Below are 25,017 nucleotides of genomic sequence, written 5' to 3' on the forward strand. Positions count from 1 at the left end.
TTTCTTGTACATTTCTTTCTTTGGTAACTTTCAGTCTGCATGCTGCACATTCCTTACTGTATCACAATTTACTATACAGAGAAAGTAAACCGAAGCTTTAGTGCACTATTTTGCATTCACCACCAATGTCACAAAAGTCTCTGTATTTGCTGACCTAGAGAGAAATATACAGTTAAAGGCAGCTTCATCTACCTCTGAAGTTATATTGTGTAATTGTTGTGACAGAATAGTTATTTCTGACAACGGAAAAAAGGAGCTGAAAGAAGGAACAAGCAAGAAGTGGAAGTACAGTATAGGCTTTTATGAACAAGGCGGCTTTTGACACCTAAACTAGCTGTCTGTATATCCAAATCATCACACAGCAGCATAATGCTGTTTATGTTTGATCCAACAAAGGGTGAACAGAGACTGTAGAACATTTGGTCCAAAGGATCCAGTTCGATACCACAAATGTGTAATGTCTCATCTTCTACTGGAGTGAGTGGAAATTTATTGTACTCTGCTTTCCTTTTGCTTTGTCATTTCAGAAAGTTTGTGAAAATTGTGAGTCGTGCATGTTGCACTCCACTGCACACGTAGCAGCATCAGGAGTCTGAAACTAACAGAATACAAAAATTCTCAGTCTGCGTCAACTTCAGAACCATATAAATCTTTTAAAAAATGTTTTATTTATCTGTCCGCCACAATACCGATTACTGCAAATTTAGTCATTGCTGACTCATAGACACATCTGAAAAGTTTATGACAAACATGGTTACCAAACCAACTTCCCCACTAGGTCAGCAGCCCCGGGATACTCATAAACAAATGAGTCCCACAGCATTTAAATCCCGGAACATATCTGGTTTTATTATATAAATAATCTTGCTGTCAGAGGAAACCATGTGCCAAGAACATTGTTTAATCCTAATCAGAACAGAAGGCCAGGCCACTCATCGTGACTCCCAGTTCATACATTCATTAAGAAATCACACAAATTACGGATTGTGACTTGAATACAGGATAATTAAGTGTAGTTTTGGAATACACAGGTTAATTAGACTATATTTTTCAACAAAAACGTTATTGCATTCTTTCATTTCTCTAATTATTGATTGCCCTAACACCTAACCTTTTACATTATCCTGTCCTCCCCTGGACTCCTTGGTCCTGCTTACCTTTCTGCCAGCTGCAACATCTTTTTTCAGAAGGCAGTCGCAGTCAGTTTGCATCCTATTTCCTCTGTTACTACTTTAAGGAATCCCTAAGTAAAAGTACCAGGAAAAGATTTGTTACTTTATAAAACATGGTAAAAACTGTTTTAATCTTACAGCTTTCTTTTGATTTAATTTTTTTTAATTTGAGCAAAGAAAACTTTCAATACAACAAAACCTATCACCAACATGTGAAAGTGATGTCATCTTGTAGGTAACCTAAATTATACTGAGGCATGACAAATTTTCGCTGAAGTCCCACTTCCCAGAATTCACGGTGAGCAAAAAAAAAAAACCCCGGTGAAGAAGAAAAAATGTGAAAACGTCCAGTGCAGTTTTTTTTAGTTTATACAAAAGGGGAATTTAAATGTTAACCATACCATAGATATGCACACTGTAAGTTAATATGGAGCTAGAAACTCAGTTGATTTCTAACAGTAAAACAAAATACTACTGTTAATAAATATACTTTACTTTTTACAATTAGTACTACTCTTAAAGCATTTTTTCCTATTACCCTGGAAGAAAAATAATCTGTTAAATGTAATTATCTTTCATTAAGTATAAAAACTATAGTTTGCTTGCCAGTCGGGATCTCCAGTTGGAAAAACGTAAGCACTGCAAAGCTGTGTAACACATTGTGTTTTTTTCAGCAGATGTCTCTAAATAAGAATTATAATTGACTACTTCTCATTTCCTCTAATCTAAGAAGTGCTGTATGGCACTGGCACTTACAATTAGAACTCTTTATTTATCGTCTTCAACAATAATGTACATTTTACACAAAACACAGTGTAGTCAAGCAGTGCCCTGACTTCTGCAATGTTGAAACAAATAGAGTGGTGCACGCCCTCTGGACGCCACTCAAAATCCTGGCGCGCCATCGAGATCTACGTCACATTGGCACGCGCAAGCTCGAAAGCGGCAACTGCGAAATGGCCTTAGGGGCGTGCCATGCTAGCAGCTAGGCGAGCATTGTAACGTGTGTTACAAGGTGACGAACGAACATGTTTTCTGTTGGAGTGGCTTTTTCACTTTGTAAACCTATAACGTGCACAAAAAGATATAGAACACAATAAAGCCAAAAAGCATAATATGAGCACTTTAAGCTTCTTTAAGCTACTCAAACTAAAAGTTTATTATTTTATAAAATATATATTTTAAGATTATTTTTTGAGTTTTTATGGATAGGACAGGTAGGTGAGAAAGGGGAGAGGGAGGGGGAAGACATGCAGGCCTGCTCTACCCACTGAGCCAACCCGGCCACAACTTATAAAATATTATTAATCAGCAAAGCCACAGCTGCAGATAAACAAATGCTAGGTTTAGTTTCAACTTTCAAGTTGATGATTCCAGTCTCATCTTAAACTCCAGTTGCTCTCTCTAAAGTAATGATCTGATCATCTTAATGTAATGACTATTTAATAAACTTCAAACTTCTCTACATATCAATTAGATTTCATAGGACTTCAAATTCGTCCACGTCCACATCTTCAGCATAAGGATTGTCAATCCCGATTACAAAAATAATTTTCTCTCTTCTACAAATTAGAGAATTAACAGACTCACATGTAACGTAGGTGATTCATCACAAAATAAAACTGGATATATTTTGGTTATTTACAGCCTTTAGCTTTGTTCTAGGTATCTTAAATCTTACAATCTTACAAAATCCTGCTGTATTTTCCGCTTAGTCTCAGTGACAGATTTTAAACAATGTCTAATCTCTGATAACTTGGTTTCAGGCATAAACCTGTGGAATTTGGATCAAACCACTGAGTCTATTCCTCGCTCTAATCCTCTCTGATGTTCACCTTCACTCTGTGCCAGGCGTTACTCAGTACGCCCCTCAGATTCCAGATGGGAGGAACTGTGTCCGGCTGCATGTTGTAACTGTTGTCAACCGCCTTGCAAACTATCTCCAACTCCTGAGCCTCAGGAGGAAGAGGAGCCGTTAGCTCCCACAGCTTCCAGGCCCAGGCTCGTCCCGGTGGGGGAGAGGGTTCAGGTGCTTGTCCCTTCTCACTGCTCCTCAGCTGCGCCACCTGCCACGTCTTTCCTCCATCTATAGAAACATCTACACGCACCACCTCTCTGCCTCCGCCACTCCAGGCGTAACCCTTCACCGTCACCTCTTCCAAACTGCGATTGATCACAACACCGTCTGCCGGTGTGGTGATGGCTGACTGAATGGGCAGCTCTTGGATGGCCGGAGCAGACTTGAAGTCCACTGTGTCCCAGTCCGTCCCGGGGGAGAAACCCTTGTAGTCATTCTGCTGCCAGTGGCTACTGCTTTCTTCCGCACTCACAATGATCTTCCCCAGCCACTTAACGTTGCGTGCACCCACCGTGCCTGGCACCACAACGCGGACGGGGTAGCCGTGGTCAGCAGGGAGATCCTCACCATTCATTTCATACGCCAGCAACACATCACCTTCCTCGCTAACTGCCTTGTTTAGAGGGATAGAGGCACCGTAGGTAGTCCCAGTCACATCTTTGTCCAGCCCTTCAAACTGAACATGGAAAGCCCGCTGGGCCACATCGGGCCTGTAGCCAGCAGCCAGCAACACATCCCTGAGCCTCGCACCGCTCCATGTAGCATTACTGATCGCAGCAATGCCCCAGTTCAGTCCTTTCACCTGCTTGACCCGATTCATCTCAGAGCGCCGGTTACCGGCACACTGCAACGTGGCCGTGACAGTGTGTTTGGGGAATCGAGTCTTTAAGTCTTCTAAAGACAGCGTCAGCACTGTAGGTAGTCCCTCTATCTGCAACTGATATGAAGCCGGGTCCACCCGAGGAACTGGCAAGTGGTTTCTTTTGAAGAAGATAGCAGAGGGGGTGATGAAGCTGTCAGAGAGGATTTCAGGAGGCGGCTCAGCATTGAAGGGCTTGAGGTTATTGATGCGCAGGGCGGGGTGACGCTCGGGGTCAGAGGAGTAGGGGTCCAATGTGTGAACGGCCTGCTGCTTCTTCAGATCGTCTGCCCTCAGCTCACCAACCTTGTATTAACCACAGACACAAGTTGCGTTACACCACATGGGATTCAACGCTACCAACTATTACATATTTTCAGCAGCACTTTTCTGTTCATCTCAAAATGGCCTAAAATGCTAATCAAAAGGCAAAGAAAGACACTTTCTCCACAAGACAAATATCAGCAAAGTGTATTTTTCTCACTGCCCACTTGAGGGAGTGCTCGTATTTAGCCTACATAATAATAATAATAATAATACATTTTATTTAAAGACGCCTTTCTAGGCACTCAAGGACGCGCACAGGGAATTCATAAATTAAGAACAGCAAAACAAATACTATACAACAGCTAAACAAATACTATACAACAGCAAACAAATACTATACAGCAAAACAAAACAATACTATACAACAGCAAACAAATACTATACAACAGCAAACAAATACTATACAGCAAAACAAATACTATACAAAAGCAAAACAATACTATACAAAAGCAAAACAAATACTATACAACAGAAAAGGCGGGCAACAGACATTTACATGGAATAGGCAGTTATAAACAGAGTGTTTTTAATTGTGATTTGAAATGGGGGAATGAATCAATGTTTCTGAGTGGGGGGGTAGTGAGTTCCAGAGACGGGAGCAGAGCGGCTAAATGCTCTGCCCCCCATGGTGGTGAGACGGGCGGGGGGGACAGACAGGTTTTATGGAGGAAGAGGATCTGAGGGAGCGGGAGGGAGGGGACGCTGGAGGAGATCAGACAAATATGGGGGGGCGAGGTTGGTATGGCCTTGAATGCTAGTAGAAGGATTTTGAATTTGATACGGAACTGGACCGGGAGCCAGTGGAGCTGTTGGAGGACAGGAGTGATGTGGTGGATGGAGGGGTTCGAGTTATGATGCGGGCAGCTGATTCTGGACCAATTGAAGTTTGTGGAGGGATTTGTGAGCGAGACCGAAGAGGAGAGAGTTGCAAAAATCGAGACGGGAAGTGACGAGACTGTGGACAGAATTGCAGCAGTGTGGGGGGTAAGGGAGGGGCGGAGGCGATTGATGTTACGTAGGTGGAGTAGGCAGACCGGGTAATGTTATTGATATGGGGTTGAAAGGATAATGTGCTGTCAAGGATGACACCCAGACTCTTAACCTGGGGGGAGGGTGAGACGGAGCAGTTGTCATTGTGAGAGAAAAACCGTCTGTTTTGGAAAGAGTGGCTTTGGTGCCAATGAGGAGAACCTCGGTTTTATTACTGTTTAATTTGAGGAAGTTTTGGGTGAGCCAGATTTTTATTTCAGAGATGCAATCCGTAAGGGAGGTGGGCGGAGAGTGGACGAGGTTTGGTGGAGAGGTTAGAGCTGGGTGTCATCGGCGTAACGTGGAAGTGAATGTTAAATTTGCGGAAGATATTGCCGAGGGGAAGCAGGTAAATGATGAAGAGTAGGGGCCCAAACAGAGCCCTGGGCACACCTGAAGTGACGGAGGAGGGAATGGATTCACAGGACTTGAGTTGAATGAACTGTGTGCGACCAGAGAGGTAGAGGTGAACCAGTCTAACGGAGTGTGGGTGATGCCAATGGAAGATAGCCTATTGAGGAGGGTGGTGTGACAGATGGTGTCAAATGCTGCACTCAGGTCGAGGAGGTGAGGATGGTGAGGAGTCCAGAATCAGTGCCATGAGGAGGTCGTTGGTGATTTGATGAGTGCTGTTTCAGTGCTATGGAGGGGGCGGAAACCGGACTGGAACTGTTCATACAGGTAATTGTGGGATAGGTGAGAATGGAGTTGAGAGGCAACTGTTTTTTCAAGAATTTTGGAGAGGAAGGAAGATTGGAAATAGGACGGAAGTTGTTGAAGTTGGATGGGTCGGCACCAGGTTTTTTCAAAATAGGGGTGATGGCAGCAGTTTTGAAGGATGTAGGGACGGTTCCAGTGGTAAGGGAGGAGTGGATGATAGCAGAGATGAGGGGGACAAGGGAGGGAAGACAGGCTTTAACAAGTTGGGTGGGGAGGGGATCAAGTTTACAAGTAGATGGCTTGGATTCCGGGTGAGCTCTGTGATTTCTGAAATAGTGGGGAGACGGAAGGAGGAGAATGAGTGTGTGGATGAATGAGGTTATCTGAGATGCTGAGGTGAGGGATTGATCCAAGATGCTGGTGGATGTTCTTGATTTTTTCTGTGAAAAAGGACATTACCGAGTTGCAGAAGGAGGTAGTGTACAAATGGGGAGGGAGAGAGTCCAGGGGTTGGGTGACATTGTTAAGTAAGGAGAACAGTGACTTGGAGTTTCCTTGTTGGCCGTGATTATTGTGGAGTAGTAGTGGGATTTGGTGCTGGCAATAGAGTCCTTGTAACGTAGGATGTGGCTGTTGTACATTTCTTTGTGAATAGTGAGACCAGTTTTCTATGGAGACGTTCAAGTTGCCGACCTTTGGCTTTCATGAGACGCAGATCGGGGGTGAACCAAGGGGCGGAGACGGAGAAAGAAAACAGATCTGCTTTTCAACGGTGCAAGAGAATTGAGAATATATGGAGTCCAGTGTTGTAATGAGAGACCAGATCATCGGGGGTGGAGAGATTGTGAGTGTCAGGAAGGCGGGAGGAGTGGATAGTGAAGTGAGGGTGGCGGGGTTGATATTCTTATGTTCCGAAATGAAATAAGGCGTGGTATTTTTGAGATGGAGAGACTGAGTTTCACTGTAAATGTGAGGAGAAAATGGTCAGTTATGGAGAGTTCATCTGCTGTAAGGTCAGATGGGGTGACACCAGAGCAGCAGATTAAGTCCAGAATATGTCCTTTGGAGTGTGTCGGAAAAGTGGTATGTTGCTGACATCCAAAACTGTCTAAGCAGGAGGTGAAGTCTTTGGTGAGAGGCAGGTTTATATTGTACATAGTACATTAGTATACAGTGCACAGTGGAACTTTTCTTATGTGGCTACAGTGATCAAGTGCGAGACAGACAAAATAAATGACAAGGATAAATTCAACAGACATTCCCTGATAAAAAGCTGCCACATGTTCACATTAATACAGCACATTTAATGGATTTGTATACTAAATACAATTAGTCCGTTGTTTAATGTGTATTGTGATTGAATTGCACTTAAAGCAAGTTATAGCACTTGTGTTAAAGCGGTGTGCGCAGCGCTAAGCTGAATCAGAAACTCCATCTGTAAACTGTGATGGATGCTTACAAGCAACAGACTGGGCAATCATTTTACTGTCCGCCTTTTTTCTTTAGTTGATAAGTGTGGGGGTTTCTACTCTATTATTACCGTTCTATTTTTCAGCTAGAGATGTAACTCAAAGTTAGAGAGCTTTGCAAGGTGAAGCTGCTCACTGGATGTGTTGCATTGTTACATTTAAAATGAGTGAAATCAGTAATGGTTGACACTTTGACTTCAGGTCTACAGTAAGTATTTCAGCTGCCAATGTGACTTACAATTGCTACATATGTCAGAGGTTACACGCCTCGGGAGCAACTAGGGGTTACATGTCTTGCTCAGGGACACATTGGTTGATGTATCATAGTGGGAATCAAACCACCAGGCCTCACACAATCATAAATGGATCAAACTTTTTACAAGTTGTATGAAGCATGTCCATATCTCAATTACTTTTCAAGTTATTGACCAATGAACTTTGAAAGGGGCATGGCTCTGGACAACCATAAGGCCAATCATCACAAAACTCTCAGGGTATGTTCAGATAAGTGCCCCAGATATACCCAGACAGTTTTATATTCATGCGTCACTAGAGGGTGCTAAAAGTGCAAGATAGGTGGCGTTACACAAATTTTACTATAAATCAGATATTCATGGTCCAACTATCACTAATCTCTCAGGATATGTCCTCATAAGTAACTGAACCCCAATCTGAAAGTTTCATTCAAATTGAACACCAGGGAGCACTATAAATGCAAACAAACTGGAGTTGACATAGCGCAAATCAGGCTATAAATGACTAAAAGTTTGTCCAATCAACTCAAAACTTCCAGGAAATGTCTACATAATGACCCCACACAGACACTGCAAGTCTCATTCAAATTGACCACTAGGGGGCGCTTTAAATGTTGAATGACACAAATCAAGATGTGAGCTAAGGAATTGCAACTTGCGGCTTTATTAGCAATTGTTTTTGTAAATGTAAATGTGCTGTGTTTATGTACACCTTTCACATCTACAGGAAACATTCACCATTCACACACATTCATACAGTGTGGCCGAGGCTGCCGTACAAGGTTCCACCTGCTCATCAGATAAACACTCACACACATTCACACTCCAATGCGCAGCACCGGGGGCAATATATATATATATATATATTATATATATATATATATATATATAATTTTTTCCCATATAGTCACTTTCATTTTGTATTTTTTATGATACTCATGGTTTAACGTTCCTTTTTTGCAATTTGGTTTAAACACAAACGTTTTAGTGAAGCTCATCCTTACTTTTTATTCTTCATAAAATCAAAGTCATTTAGTTAAATTACAGAAACCAAGAATTGGCCCACCTTATACTCTGAGAGCATTTCCAGCACATGTTCCTGCTTGTGTACAGCATACAGCGCCCAGAAGGGTTCAAGGGCTCCACCTGCCGCCAGCAAGATTTTATCCCCACCAGGGTGCATGGCCACAAACTCAGTGATGTCATAGACGCCACCTTTGTAGGTGACCCACACGCCATCTTCCAGAGAGCGGTGACTGGTGACCTCTTCCTGGCTGAAGACTGGAAGAGCTGAGGTCTTCTCTATGGTTTGCACTGTGTCTTCCTGCTCAGCCTGCACCAGAGAGAAGGAAGGAGGCATCAGTTTGGAGATCCATCAAAAAGATAATTTGAAAGAAAAGGCGACTGGAAAGCAGGAATCCAGACTGGAACACTTGAAAAGAGCATGTTGAGTAATTACATTTTGCTTATTACAATTATGACTGAAAGGTAATTTGGATTCTTCTGTAATCACTTTACAACTGTATTTATATGTCACTATTAAGCCTCTGGTGTTTTGGTGATAAACTGGCTGTAACAGCAGTGGAAGTGTGTGTTCTCATGTTTGCACATGCCGACACCACTGGGTACGTGTTGGTCCTGATGTGAGAATATTATAAGTATCTTTTAATAGCCTCTGGATAGTGTGGGAAATTATACTCAGGTATTGTGAATTATTGTGAGAAATTGTACTCAGGTATTGTTATCATATTTAGACACTGTGAATGAACTTATGCATAAGTTAATGAAACAGAACTCATATCAGACATTGAATGAGGGAGAAAATGTACTGTTGCTTGGCATCCAGGTGGGGGCGATACCCTGTTGGCAGAACATTACATTTACAAGTGAACCGGATGCAGTAAGACCAGAAAGCCACGTGTTCACTCACAATGGAGGCAAACAAAGGAAATCCCACAGGAAACAACCCGCAACACACGCACACACCCACACATGGCCGAAGATTGTAAACAGGAAGTCGCACCCACCCAGCCAATAGAAATACAGTTGTTAAGACGATATGACCCGCCTTGTGATGCTTTTGACCAATAGGGCTCCTTAAGAGAACCCGTATATAAGGCAAGGGACGCCATTGTTTCAGGGCCTTTTTGTGAAACCTCTGAGCTAGTCATGTTCCATTGAGACCCGTGCACGTATTGATTGTCCGGAATGCATTGCTCTGTTTTTATTAATAAATCGTTTTGGTATACTTAATCAAAGCTAGAGTGATTCCTTAGCTACTTGAGTCCCGACGTTTGGACCCTCCAAGTGGAATTCGCAACAAATTTGGTAGCAGAGGATGGTTTTCGAGCAGTGGTTAAACTTAGGAATTCCACGGAATCAGGATTAGAAGTTGTTTAACTCCGGGTCCAGATTCCACGGACAGTCCACGTCTGCCGGAACGAGACAGAGGAGGCATTTTGTGCAAACCGCGGAGGAATGGTCACAGGGAGCTCTCTAAAAAAGGGTAAGCTGAAACCTGTTTCATCAAATTCAGCATATTGTATAATAGTATAAACCAAATTAAAGTGATCAGACCTCCGGGTGAGTACATTATGTAAAAAAAAATATAGACTAAAAATTATTAAGTGTTTTTGTGGACATAGAGCAAATGCATTCCGTTTTCTCTGTTGAATGAATGAAAGTGTGAGAGTAAGCATCTGGGATGCGTAGACGATTTTGAAGGATGCATGAGTTGATAAAATATGATTCCATAATTGTATGGAGCCACGCTGTGTGTTGAGGTTCGATAAACCTGTTAGTAGACTTGCTTAACCCTCATGTTGTCCTCGGGTCAAATTTGACCCATTTTAAGTTTTTTAACTTAGGAAAAAACATTTAAAAATAAAGCGCCCACAACATTGAAAAAGTGAAAAGAAATTCATGGTTGACGGGAAGACAACACAAGGGTTAATAGAATTACTAATTGGAGAAGGCCTGAAACGCGATAGCGGGCCAGTGTTCATAAGGTGATTCCATTAGAGTTACTGTACGCGAGGGATTCAAAACTTGCCAGGTAGGAGTGATCGACCTACATGCCGAGGGAGGTCTCGGCGCGTACAGAGCCAGCGTTCACCATTTTGGAGTCTCGGTCCATAAGACTGAGTTCAGCGAATGAGATAATGACGATTCCATAAAATTCTTTGGAGCACGTGGTGTGAGTAATACGATAAACCCGCAGTGTTACTGTGAGGGGAAGTTTGCAGCGCCCACGTGTCAGTGTTTGTCTTAGAGGAGAACCGGCCCATAAGGCAGTTCCAGAGGTGGGTAGAGTAGCCAAAATTGTACTCAAGTAAAAGTACTGTTACTTCAGAGTAATATGACTCAAGTAAAAGTAAAAGTAGTCATCCAAATAATTACTTGAGTGAAAGTAAAAAGTACTTGACGAAAACTACTCAAGTAGTGAGTAACTGTTGAGTAACGTCTGATTTATTTCTTAACACAAGCATCAATCAGACCGCCAAAGATAAAAATAATTATCTTTAGGCAAATTATAGTTCATCCAATCAATAAAATAAATTATTAATTACAAAATAGCTTACTTGAGAGACTTGTCACACCAAATTTGGATGGATACTGCATGTGTAAAACATACTGTATGTAACCTAAAAAGAGTACAGTTTATTTTTCACTAATCTACTCAAGTAAAAGTAAAAGTATAGTGATTTAAAACTACTCCTAGAAGTACAATTTTTTTCAAAAACTTACTCAAGTAAATGTAACGGAGTAAATGTAACTCGTTACTACCCACCTCTGGGCAGTTCTCAGCGGATGTAGAGATAAGAGATTTGAAGCATCTGGGATGCGTAGACGATTCCAATTATTGGAGCTTTCTGTGGGTGTTTCGATAAACTTGTCGGTAGATTGATTCGCTGCAAGTCCTATACTGATGAGGGAAGACCGCAGCACAGCGAGCCAGTGTTCGTTGTGGTGGTTTCATCAATAAGGTGAGTCACCACGTGTTGAAAAAGTAATGTATTTGTATGTATTTGTCAGAGATGAAATTGTAAAAGTTTGGAAAAGACTGATTAAGCCCGAGTGAAGCGTTGATAATTGACCAAGCCTCTGGTCCGTCTGTGGTGCTGCTGTTGAAGACGTAGGTTAAAATTACACGTAAAAATACTGTTGAATCTTTGTGGGTTATTGAAAAGTAGAGAAAATTGGAGGGAAAAAAGAGAGGGAAAAGAGAAAAAAGGGGGGAGGGGTGCAGAGGAATTTGGCAGTGAGAAGTGAAAAGGGAGAGACAGCCTACAAGAGCGGGTGATAAGGGAGGGGCTGTTTGATTAGAGGCAGTGAGGAGTGAAAAGGGAGAGACAATGGCAACATTTTATGGAGAAAAGCTGGTACAGGCATTAGGTAAGGGTGATAGAAAAAGGGGGAAAAGATTAATAACAGCATGGGAGAAGGCTGGTTGGATACCTGTGAAAGGAGTGCCAACTTTTCAACAGATTCTACAAATAACTGACTATCAAAATCAATGTTTAAACTATGCAAAGCGAGCTGAAAAAGAAGAAGAAGGAGGCAGATTCCGCTTCACTAGGCCAAAACGAGCTGCCAGAAAAGAGGAAGAGGAGTGTCATGCCCTGGCCCTCCGCCTAGTGGCCACCATGTCAAAATCAACTGTACCCCCAATAACAGCAGAAGATACCCCATCCAGGATAAAACTCAGAAAATAAATAGATTATACCCAGAATTGACAACTTCACAAACCACCCCACCTCCTCCATACAACCTTGGAGAGAACCATCACAAGACCAGACAAAGCAACAACCCATTCACCCACGTGACACAAGCCCCAATGGTCCAGGTGACCCCCGAAGCCGTCTATGCTATGGCCCAGATGATGGGGCCCCCACCACAAGTTCCCTGGCCCCCTCAACCACAACCGCCCTGGCCACCACAGGTACAATCTACACAGTGGCAAACACCCTGGCCAAATAGAGGAAGAGGAGGAAGAGACCGAGGCCCCCCTAGAGGCAGGGGGCGGAGAGGACCTGCACAAGGAGGAACCACATATTACTGCTACAACTGTGGACAACCCGGACATTATGCCAGGGACTGCCAGACACAACCGCAGCCCGAAGAGAGCCAGAACTTTGGGGCACAGGCAGCAGCCCCGCAATCTCAACAACCGCCACAGCCGTGGCCGCCCACTGTTGCTAACCAAGCCCTGGCACAGTGGATGACCCAGCAGGGGTATCACCCACCACCACAATGACTCTCTGACAACAACGGCACCACTCACTTCCCCTTGAGTGCCGAGCCCCTCATCACTCTGACAATCAATGGACACAGTTATATCATGTTGGCTGATACTGGCGCCACCTTTTCATGTGTAAATTCAGGGGTCTTCTCTCTCTCCAACAGGACTCAATCCATTAAAGGGGTCACAGGCAAACCTCTAGACCAGTCCTTTACGGAACCACTCACAGTCCAGTACCAACAACAGCAGGTTCTCCACTCCTTCCTGATGTCTCCCTCCTGCCCAGTTAAGCTACTCAGGAGGGACTTAGTGGCAAGTTTGGATGGATGAACTCCCAGGGGACCCACATCTCAGTAGAAGTGCCGCCCTCCACACTCCAAGACCCTGTGAGACTCATGACGCTGACAACCCCGCCACCAGTTCCCCTGCACCAGATTGTTTATTGGCTCCGACGATGTCACCATTCCAGCAGTGCACCCGGTTCCTGATCCTCATGTTGCCTCACCACGCCGATGGGCTCTTTCCCGGTTCCAACAGCCTGTTTCCAAGACATCAGTATAGATTTGGTAATGGTAGACAGATTTTCTAGGTGGGTAGAAGCTATCCCAGCTAGACATGAAGATGGAAAGACTGTAGTAAAATGGTTAAAAACTGAACTGATACCACGATATGGCATTCCAAGACGAATCAGGTCAGATAATGGCACCCATTTTAACAACCAGTTGTTGAGAGAAGTTGAGGCTGCTCTGGGGATCACACACTCATTCGGTCGGTTTACCATCCACAGTCCCAGGACTAGTGGAAAGGGCCAACCAAACATGCAGGTTAAGATAGCCAAGGTCTGCCATGGGAGCAGGATGGTGTGGGTGGAGGCCCTTCCCTTGGCACTCATGGCCATGAGAGCTGCAAAAGGGGGAGAGACGCACCTCCCCCCACAGGATCTTGCCTGGCAGACCAATGTCAGGTTCACCAATGATGGAGGTCATATGCCATTATTGGATGTAAAACAGGTGAAAATGTCTGCCTATATGAATGAACTAACCTATTTGGTCTCAGCCCTCTCTACCCAGGTGGAGAAAGAAGCCAGCACCACTCAGAACGAGAGGCAGACCATTAAGGTAGGAGGCTGGGTCAGGGTTAAGGTCCACAAGAGGAAGTGGGCCAACCCCAGGTGGACTGGTCCAAAGTGAAGGAGTTTACTTCACAAACGGTCCAGGTCAAAGGTAAATTGGGCGCACCTTGGCATCACCTGACACATTGTGCCCCAGCAGATCCTCCAACCCGCACTTTAGCGGACACACAATTTGATTCAAAAAATGCAGGAATTACTTAAGCGCTGCTTAGGAAGTCCAGACAGTCCTCAGTCTGGACAGAGGGCACCAAGCCTAAAAGAAATGGGGCTCAGGAGAAGAATAGTAGTGATAAATTGTGTCATGCTGGGAATAGGGGCGGGACTGATAATGTGGGAAATAGAATCAAATTACAGGATGATATAACTGAATTAGAGGACAATGCCAAAACTGAAATCTCATATTATGTGCCAAATTGAGAAATAAAATAATGAAATGTAGTAGATAAACATGCTGTTCTCCACTGTCTTTTAATGCTCATACAGGGAGCAGCACACCCCATAAGGGACACTAGGACACAAGGTAAGGAAGACAGGGTTGATAAAACACAGGGACAGAAAATGATCAGTCACTTCCAGTAAATTCAATTCAATTTCAATTCAATTTATTTATAGTATCAAATCACAACAAGAGTTATCTCAAGACACTTTACAGATAGAGCAGGTCTAGACCACACTCCAGAATCCACAAGGGACAACAGTTCCAGTTTTTTCCTCCAGAGCAAGCAACAGTGCGACAGTGGCGAGGAAAAACTTCCTTATAGGCAGAAACCTCGGTCAGACCCAGGCTCTTGGGAGGCGGTGTCTGACGGGCCGGTTGGGGTTAGAATGAAGAGTTAGTTTGTAGTAAATCTACACATAAGACTGCCACAATAGTCTCCGGTTGGCACACATGGCATTTAACCAACAGTAAACATACATAAAGGGGCAGTGATTGTGAGCAAAGATACCACCGAGTTGATAAATGGTTCAGAGGAAGAAGAGAAAATGCGTGTCCCAGTGCTTCAGAGCCCTCAGCCTCTCTTCACTCACAGACAGCTGCTGCAAGGCAAGAGCGAAGGGACAGTAAAATATCAGGATTCTGCATTGAGACAACAAATGCAGCCAGGCTCAGAGGCTAGCTCATAAAAAAAAACATACAGAAAGAGACAAAGAGAGAGGGTGTTGTAAGAATGAGGGAAAGAAGGAAAAAGTGGGTTATATAGAAGCAAGGGTCTGAGATCTGGTAGATTGAAGGAAAAGAAATGTGAAATTTATGATATCACAAGGAAAAAGTAAGAAATAAGAAATAGAAAGTTTAGTGCATTTTATGAAGGGACATAGCTGGTGAGAATTCAACACTATTAATGACTCACTTTTCAGATTGGGTATAGTTGGTATATGTTTAAATGTATGTCTGTATGTCTTGTCTTGCTTTATTTGTTGTATGTCTGCAATTAGGAGATGGATCAAAATTATAGTAATATGTCCTGTCAGATCTTAGTGGTACTTGGGGAGGCTGAGAAAACTCCAACTAGGAAAAAGAGGGAAATAGTGTAACGTTTTAAGAAAAATAATTGAGATTTAAATGAGGGAACATTCGGTTTAAAAACAAAAAAAAAAAACAAAGATATAAAAGTAGTCAATCCAATGTGTGATCCATGCATTGATCTAAAAATATTCACATGAAAGTGGTAATTGATTCAATTACTTAGTTGATTAATAGAAAATGGCTTTGATCATTTCCAGTTTAAGAAAGAAAAATATGAGGCTTCTTATTTTGTTACCTTTACAGTACTTTGTGATACTTATCATGCTTGGGAAACATTTTAGGGGAATTGGGTTGATAATAGAAATACAAAGATTTACAGTTTGGAATTGGGACTTTAAACTTGGAACAGTGAAATGATGAAATTTCTTACTATTAATATGACTGGCCCTACTGTAGTAACGTTTTTGAAATAATGTCATAGATTAAGACTGCTTTAAAGTAAGGTGCATAAATTATACAGTATAATGAGATATGTTCTCATATCAGGTACAAATGGATAGATTGAACCACTAGGTGATAAGGTGGGTTCTACTGTTACTAGAACTACAGGTCATAAATAACACATTACACATTAGTTAGTACAAATTTTTGTTGCAACTTAAAAATAGAAAATTAAAGAAAACATTCTTTTTGTTACAAGTCATCTAAGTTTATGGTTGAGATAAGATTAAACCAATCCAAGCTGATATGAGATTCCATTCTATGTGTATTTGATGTGGTGTTAAAATGAGCTTTTAGTGAAGCTTAATTTTGTTTGTGATTTTGTTTGTATTTGAGTTTTTACATGACAAACTGTTTAAACTATTGAGTTGATGTGGAAATATTTTATTTGGGTGATTCTTTTCTTTTTGAACCTTTTGTTTTGTTGCTTTTAAGATCAAGATGCAAGACAGAGTGTTAATGGCTAAAACGAATACATAATTAGGAATAGGAATGCTGTAGGAGACATAACTCAGAAGGAGAGATGCAGTAGCAATAATACAGTGTCCATAGCATTAAGGATATTAAGACTACTCTAAGATTTTGTTTTAATTTGTGCAGAAACATAACCCGTAATGTAAACTGAAGCTTGGAGGAGATAAGTTCCAAAACTAGTTTCTCTTTAGGATGTTTGTGAGGATTTTACAGAGTTAAACCAGCAAGAGGGAAAGAAATGTTATTTGAGTGACATGAGTGACATACACTGAATGAGTATTGATAAAAGAAAAGATAATGCTTTTTGGAGTTCTGTTTTGTGCCACATAGTGCCTCGTTGTGTCAGAACCAGGTCCATCTCGCTCCTCCAGCTGCGGGATCAGAGACAAACTGGACCAGAAGACCAACAACAACCATCACAGCACCTCAGACCACAGCACAGCTGAAGACCATAAAGCTTTATGGTCTGGCTGCGATTTTTGGCCCAAAACTGACTTGAAAGTGGACCAGGGCTAAATGTTTGATAATATTTACAACATCTGTGAGTGTGCTGTGCTGGACCACGGAGCAAGGAGTGAGGTCCACATACTCTGGCTGGGGCCTTGCTGATGCTAAGGTGAGAGGGCTCTCCAGGGGTCAACCATGTGGCCTGCTACACCATAAACAAAAAGACTGAGATACAGACCAACGATGAGAAGATGGACTGATAAGGAGAAGGAGGGAGCGAGAGACCGTCCTGGTTCTGGTGTTTCAGATGCACACATGGAAGGAGATTTGTCACTTACAGACTCGCAATCTAAAACAAACACACATAAAATACTGGGAACAACAACTTATACTCTACAATTAGGCAAAGTTCATGTAAACAGACATGTTTAAAGGGTTAAGACATGTCTCATGTCTGGTAGGGAAAATTACATTTGTAGGGCCTTATAAATTTTGTAACATTTTCATTAAATTTCCTGTTATAGTTTCAAGCAAGATCGGTGACAACTAGGTTAATACAGATGGATTAAACATAATCCTCACATTTTCAATGAAGTGTTAAAAGATGATTTGGTAGGAATTGATCCAGTATTGCGAAGTACCGGGATTTAATATGTAGACATTGAACTGTTCACAGGATGGGTAAACATGTGGGTGGCAAGAAAGGGGGAGTAAAAAAAAAAAAAACTCCATGCTTTATTCCGGGGTGCTCCATAATTAATGCTGGGACGTCTGTCATTTCATTGTGATCACTGAATAGGATTTCCATAAAGGTGGTGTTGCGAAAGGTTGAAAATTTTAAATGTTGTATGTGCTTAAACATTGTGTGCGATTTGCATTATACATTCAAGTCAAAAGGTAAAAGCATTATTTCAGCATAAATGAAGACAGGTTGGTCATGAGCTAAGTTTGTTGTCATAAGGATATAGTTTGTTTGTTACATTAAGGTGTTTTGCAATACTTCTGTTTTGTGATATAAGATGCTCTGTTACATTTTGTTATAATCCAGCTCTACAAATATGTCAGAAGCAGAATTGATTGTGGGGATTGTTGAGTTTTAAAAAGTTAAAATGTCTGAAGGAACCAGATTAGAAAATTATGCATCCACTGTCCCCATTTCCCCCCCCCACCTTCTGACTGAAAAGAGTTGATCAGGTCAAGTCTGGCAATTAACAAATGGAAAGGAGCTTCCTGGTACGTTACAGAAGGTGGTCCCCTGTCTCTTGTCCCCTGGGGTTTCATATGTGTGTGCGCGTGTGTGTTTGTATGTTTACAGTAGGGAGAGTTAGTCTAGGCTAAGAGATGGAGGATCATTATCTTGTATATTGTAGACGAATAGACACACACACACGCACATACACACCACTGTGGCCAAGAGACCCCACCCTTTGTGAATAAGACCAGGGGGGACCAGGTGTCCAATAGGGCAACATTGAGAGTTAGGATTCACACCTTTGCAGGTGTGAAAAGGGGTATATACGTTTTTTACCATATTAAACTTTTGCTGCACGTTTTTATACTAAAATGAATTCTAAAAGGTTTTTCACACAGTTCCTTGTTTACAGTAGGATTTGCACCAAGTAGGTGCAAAAAGGGGGAATTTGTGGGAAATTATACTCAGGTATTGTGAATTATTGTGAGAAATTGTACTCAGGTATTGTTATCATATTTAGACACTGTGAATGAACTTATGCATAAGTTAATGAAACAGAACTCATATCAGACATTGAATGAGGGAGAAAATGTACTGTTGCTTGGCATCCAGGTGGGGGCGATACCCTGTTGGCAGAACATTACATTTACAAGTGAACCGGATGCAGTAAGACCAGAAAGCCACGTGTTCACTCACAATGGAGGCAAACAAAGGAAATCCCACAGGAAACAACCCGCAACACACGCACACACCCACACATGGCCGAAGATTGTAAACAGGAAGTCGCACCCACCCAGCCAATAGAAATACAGTTGTTAAGACGATATGACCCGCCTTGTGATGCTTTTGACCAATAGGGCTCCTTAGAGAACCGTATATAAGGCAAGGGACGCCATTGTTTCAGGGCCTTTTTGTGAAACCTCTGAGCTAGTCATGTTCCATTGAGACCCGTGCACGTATTGATTGTCCGGAATGCATTGCTTGTTTTATTAATAAATCGTTTTGGTATACTTAATCAAAGCTAGAGTGATTCTTAGCTACTTGAGTCCCGACGTTTGGACCCTCCAAGTGGAATTCGCAACAATAGGACACACAGACTCAAAGTCCTGTAACATTATACTGATACCACAAGAGAACAATAGTAGTAATAAACTCAAGGTTGGGAGCATATTCTTCCCATTCTTTCCTCTGAAGAGATTAATCATCTGCTCAGCTCAAAATGTGTTTGCATGTTGAGTCACAAAAGGTGTGGTAGGGAAAGTTGACAAATGAGCTGACATTGCAAACAAACAGATGAGACAGGTTGCTGCCCTCGCTGTGAATAGAATCATTAACTGAAAGGGAACATGGCACACTATTTTTTCTACATTTAATGTTACTGAACCGTTTAAACTTAATAACAACTACCTAATTGAGATTGAACCATGTACTGCACATTTACACTGTGCTGCTCTAGATCAACACTTGATCCATTTTGAGAAACAGACTTTTCAGGCAAAGCATCTGGCAAAGAAGTGTAGCTAGTGTTGGGCTGCAACTGCATTTCATCTAAATGCATCTATTGGTTATCATTTTGTTAAATTTACAAAAACATACATATTGAAGATGTTTAGAATAATGTTAAATGATCATCACAAGTTAAAAACATGTTCAATTGACATAATTTAGCCCTGGCACAACAAAACCAAATTAAACAGTGACTGTGTTCACTGATCTTATCTCCTCCTAGTCTATATCCACGACCTTCCGCTTCTGGGACTGCACCGGTGCCGTTGGAAATTCCGCCGAATGTCCCTCATTTAGGCTGGATGCCCGTTACCCTGGGCTTTCTCTGTGTTGGCATTTTAAACAGAGACTATCTGTCAAATCTGAGTTTTCTGTTGCAGACTAAAACAACCTTTGAATGTACTCATGTTTCACTAAAACAAGTTCCTTCCCGAGGCTATTTTGCAGCGGCGCCATGGCTCTGTCCGCCCAAGACGATTGTGATTGGTTTAAAGAAATGCCAATAAACCAGAGCCCTTTTTTTTTAATCCCATCCCGGAATGCTGTGTGGACCAGCCAGACCCTCCTCCGCCGCACTGTGGAGGAGGGTCTGGCAAAGCGAGACTAATCTCTTCCTAACCTTGTGGTGGTGGAGTCCATAAGCCAGTACCGCCCCGGTACCAGCCAGCAGTCCCGCCAATGCATGTCTCCAGCTGGGTGTATGTGCACGCTGGTACCATCTCTGGTCCTCCCTGCTGCTGCTCCAGAGACGAACTGCACAGGACGCCACAGCAGGTGCCACTTGATGCCTATGAAATAAAGAAGATCAAGCCAAGCTCATTAAGTCTGTATGTTCAAGAATAACTGTTCAATTCTGGTGTATTCACAAAATGTATAATAAAAGATAGAAGAAAAAGAGATACAGGAAAAGGGAATTAACACAATTAGTGAGGTTGTGTTGGTCACAAATGTTAGACAAACATTTCAAAAATCAACTTCCTTTTCTGAAAACACAGCTTGAGTTGGCCGTTTTAATATGCTTCATTAAACTGAGCCTTTGGACTGGATGTAGCTCAGCCCAGACAAAACCTAACTGCTGTCAGTGCAGGCAAAGTAAATGTCTGGTACACCACCCGTTTGTTACAGTGCTGTACCTTTGAGTGTTGCGAGGGCCAAATCGAGTCAGGGTGTGGCAGCGTCTGAGGAGCAGCATTGCACTGATGTTCTGGGAATTAAGTTGAGAAAAAAAAATTTAATTCATAGTGACTCAAACAGAAAGCATATTTCAAATGATTTCTTACTGAAGTTGCAAAGAAAAAACACTGAAATACAACCCATGGGTATCAAATGATTTCTTAGTTTTTGTATTTTGCCAAGCAGACTGAACTACTAAACTTTTTGGCGGGTTAAAGGCAACACATAAAAGCAGTGCATGACACCCTTTCATATGCACCAATTAATTTGTATATAAGCTCTTCTACTGGCAGTGTCTTAACTTTCAAGATATGCTATTGTTTTATTTCCCAGCATTGTCATGCATCAACTTTTCAGAAAAGCATACTATTTTTAAAACACTTCACATGCCAGCTTCTGCACCTTGACTACAATTTTTTTGTTTGGCATGTGCTACAAAGGTCAAATAACTTGCAGCAAATGACAAGAGTTGCTGTCTGCCTTTCTACTACATATTAAATGGGATCTCTGTCTTAACAATTGTGAGCATAACATGGATAAATGTTTTTAAAAAAGCATGGATGTGTGCAAGATTCTTTAAGTCTGATATACAGTTTTTTTTCCCCCAACATTGGCCAAACCTGCTCTCACTTTACAGCCAACATGTGTTCCTGTTAATTAACAACTGAGCCTTTAAATGCTTCAACTCCTACTGAACTGAACTACCAGAAGTTACTTCACCCTACAAAATGAGCCAACCAGCTCAGGGGGAGTGAACAGAGAGCAAGAGGAGGCCTGAGTTTCAGCTCCCTCTTCTCTTGCCACAGATATGTCAGTAGATAAATGTGTAACTCCATTTATTCATCAATGTTTGTCCAGCATACAATTAAGAAACTGACTGAAATGTATAATAATTAAATTAGAGGATCTTGTCTTCTTTTGTTGATAATACCATGGCACTTTGACAATTAAAGAAAAAAGTTATGACTCCAACCTGAATCATGGAAGGAAAGTTCTTACGTAACACAAGCCAAATTATATCTACAGTACCTTGCGAAAGTATTCGGCCCCCTTGAACTTTTCAACCTTTTGACACATTTCAGGCTTCAAACATAAAGATATAATTTTTTTTATTTTTTGTGAAGAATCACCAACAAGTGGGACACAATTGTGAAGTGGAACGAAATCTATTGGACATTTTAAACTTTTTTAGCAAATAAAAAACTGAAAAGTGGTGCGTGCAAAATTATTCAGCCCCCTACAGGCAGACAGACAACACATGCCGGATATGTTGTTTCTTAAAGTACAGCCTTTTGTTAATATTTGAAACGTGACATTTCAACAGTAGATTGGACTCTGAAGTGAACTTCAGAACATAGTGTATACAAGTTTAAAAAAGGTTAACTACTTAATTGAAATACAACCTGAATCAAGGAAGGTGATGAAATGTATCAAAGCTTTAGAAAACATCATTAAAGGGTTGTTTTACGAGGAAAGATCTGTTACTAAATGGAAGGATAAATAATACAGATCTCACTTTTAACGGAATCATGTGACCAAAATTAGAAGCACAAACTTTATCAGTTTATCAATTAATTCAAAATTTAATTTAAAAATATAGTGTAGGCTAAGTTGTGAGATAACAAACAGCATTACTTACAGATCGCACATAAAATGACAGATAACATGTAGAAGAGCTCTGCGTTATCAATCCATTACGCCCGTCTTATCATCAACAGTGGCTATTAAGATTACTCGGGGTTATCTTCAACCAGCTTTCACAGAGACAGCTACTTAAAATTTACTTTAGATGGGGTCTCACAACATTTGTAGACAAGAAAATGTATAATGCTCAATGTGCCTTACTCAAAAAAATGTTAAGAAAACAGTTATATTTAAGGCTTGTAAACATGTAAATACCAGAAAGAGTGAATTGTAACACTGTGTCACAACTGAACACATACAACACACTACCTTTAAAAGACCTGTGGATTGTGGTGCACAACAAGGAGTGTATACAACATTCCTCTGTAAAGTACTATGTGTGAAGGTATTTCACAAACTTCAAAAATAACATTTTTTTACACTATAATATTACCAGGTATTGAGAAATACAGGCTCTACAGTTTAGTGACCAGCTGACACTTGTTAGATGCATTTCTGACAAAATAGAGTTGAAAAAAACATTCTTCAACTTTATCACAGTTGTAACAGTAAAAAATTAAAACTTTCTCGCCTTTAATACGTTAATGTAATGTAAAGTTGTGTTGTGTGTAAAATCTGCAACATCTTTGGTGTAAAGTTACACAATATATCCTCTTGATAACAGTATGCCCTAGCTAGGTGCAGTGACGTTAAAGTAACAGCCTTGTAAGATCATCAAAGTCAAAAGAATTATAATTTCCTTCACTGACATACATCATGTTAGCAATTTACAGCCAGGGCAGGGCATTTACACATTTAAGAGTCACTTCAAATTAACTTAAATAACGAAACATTACGAATAATAACGAAATTTAAAATGTAACGTTAGCTATTAACGTTATCACCATCTTTATGGCTAACTTGACGTTAGCTAGCTAACACTCAAGTGAGCAAGCTTGCCACTGATAGCCAGTCTGCCTGTCGTCACATATGTTCGTTAACATAAGAAAACGGTCATGTTTGTTCATATAAACAAAACCAAACAAACACAACTACTCACTTATGTTGTCAGTCACCTGCTTCTACTCAAATGCTCGCCACGATTCACAACCGAAACAAATACCTTGCACAGCTTTCACCAACTGACCGAGGGGCGTTCAAGACAGTTGGTCATGTGGCAACCCAAAGCCTTTCTGCCATTCACTGTACATTACAGTCTATGCTCTGTACAGAACAGGCGAGGCAATTCCAGCGTCCTGAACTTAACTCTGAGCAAACCCTGAATGCACCTGATTTTACATGGCAAACATGCAGAGGGAAAGTGAGGTTTGAATAAAACACGACATAGTTAACAGATGAGGGAATATCGTTGTTGTGTATAAAATACAGATAACTCAAGTCAGACAACTGACAAGTGGGATGTAGGTATCTTCTTCCAGTATGCCCCCAGAAAGGAAAGAAAGAGAAAATAAGAAAGAAGGTGCAGTGAATGTTCTTATCATCTGACGAAACATCTTTTTCCCTTTTGGATGTATTTTATTTGTTGAAGTTGAAGTAGAACCTCTGTAGTCTACTCTTGCTGGCTGGCATCACTTATCAGCTGGTGTCAAAGAGGAAGTCTTTATCAGGTAACTTTATTGTTCCAGTCAACAGCAGTACAGTAGGTGTGTTGATATATTACAACCTCACCAGAGATAAAGTTATCTCACCGCTACAACAATGCAATTGTGGAGTCAAAGCTGGTGTTTCTCATGAGACATTAGTGCACACAACAATATAAATGAGATACCTTTAAATGTTATTTACCACTACAAAAGTACCATAACAGTTTTTTAATAGCTTTGGGAAGTCATTATTACATATTATTTGCTCTTGTATTTTATTCTTATTATTATTATTATTTCATGTATACTGTATGTATATTTTTTCCTAGTATCTCATTTATATGTTGTGTGACTGATATGTTTGCTGCTCTAACACCGTAATTTCCCATTTTTTTGATCAATATCTATCTATCTATCTGTCTATCTATGTATCTATCATTAAAGAATAATTTGAGACTAATGATGTATCTTATTTCTCAAAATAAGACCAGAAACCCCATAATTTTATGTCAAACGTAACCATTCGCCCACTTCTCCTTAGCCTACCAGGCATCACCACATGTGCATTTATTTTCTCTTGTGCTTGTTTTCAAAAACAGTGTTCATTTTTGGTTTCCAGCTGCATTTCTTTGGTGAGAAACTCAGTAATTCTTTGCCCCAACACTTCACGTACTGCTTTGCAACATAAAACAATCCACCCTAGTCACACCAGCTGTATAATGTGGGAGGCTGCTGCTCATGTCAGTGATGGTTTTTACAGTAAATATAGATTTCTTTGCTTCATTTAAGAAAAGGTCTGCAGTTATTATTTATTGATTCAAGTTTGAGTTAAAGCTAAACCAGCAGTAACACAGTTCTTTACTTCAGTTTCTTCTCTTTCAATACAACATTTGTTACTGCTACTAACCTTAAATAACACATATTTAGCATATACAGATAGTGTATATAGACATATACAGAAGCAGAATATTACAAAAAAATTGGATAAATGTGGCACAGGAGAATCTTTTTCCCTTGTTTAAATTTT

The 25,017-nt window shown here is 41.1% G+C and overlaps 1 protein-coding gene across 1 annotated transcript; it reads right to left on the reverse strand.

Moving 5' to 3' along the window:
- Positions 1–283: 283 nt before the first annotated feature.
- Positions 284–23,567, reverse strand: LOC116679835 (sulfite oxidase). Its single transcript, XM_032509307.1, has 5 exons — positions 23,447–23,567; positions 20,724–20,794; positions 20,210–20,378; positions 8,695–8,961; positions 284–4,195 (listed from the first exon to the last, which is right to left on the reverse strand). The coding sequence occupies exons 2-5, from the start codon at positions 20,780–20,782 to the stop codon at positions 2,987–2,989; spliced, it is 1,704 nt and encodes a 567-aa protein (XP_032365198.1). The 5' UTR covers positions 20,783–20,794; positions 23,447–23,567; the 3' UTR covers positions 284–2,986.
- Positions 23,568–25,017: the final 1,450 nt, after the last annotated feature.

Source organism: Etheostoma spectabile, unplaced genomic scaffold, assembly GCF_008692095.1.
Source record: "Etheostoma spectabile isolate EspeVRDwgs_2016 unplaced genomic scaffold, UIUC_Espe_1.0 scaffold00018250, whole genome shotgun sequence".
NCBI classification, from domain to species: domain Eukaryota; kingdom Metazoa; phylum Chordata; class Actinopteri; order Perciformes; family Percidae; genus Etheostoma; species Etheostoma spectabile.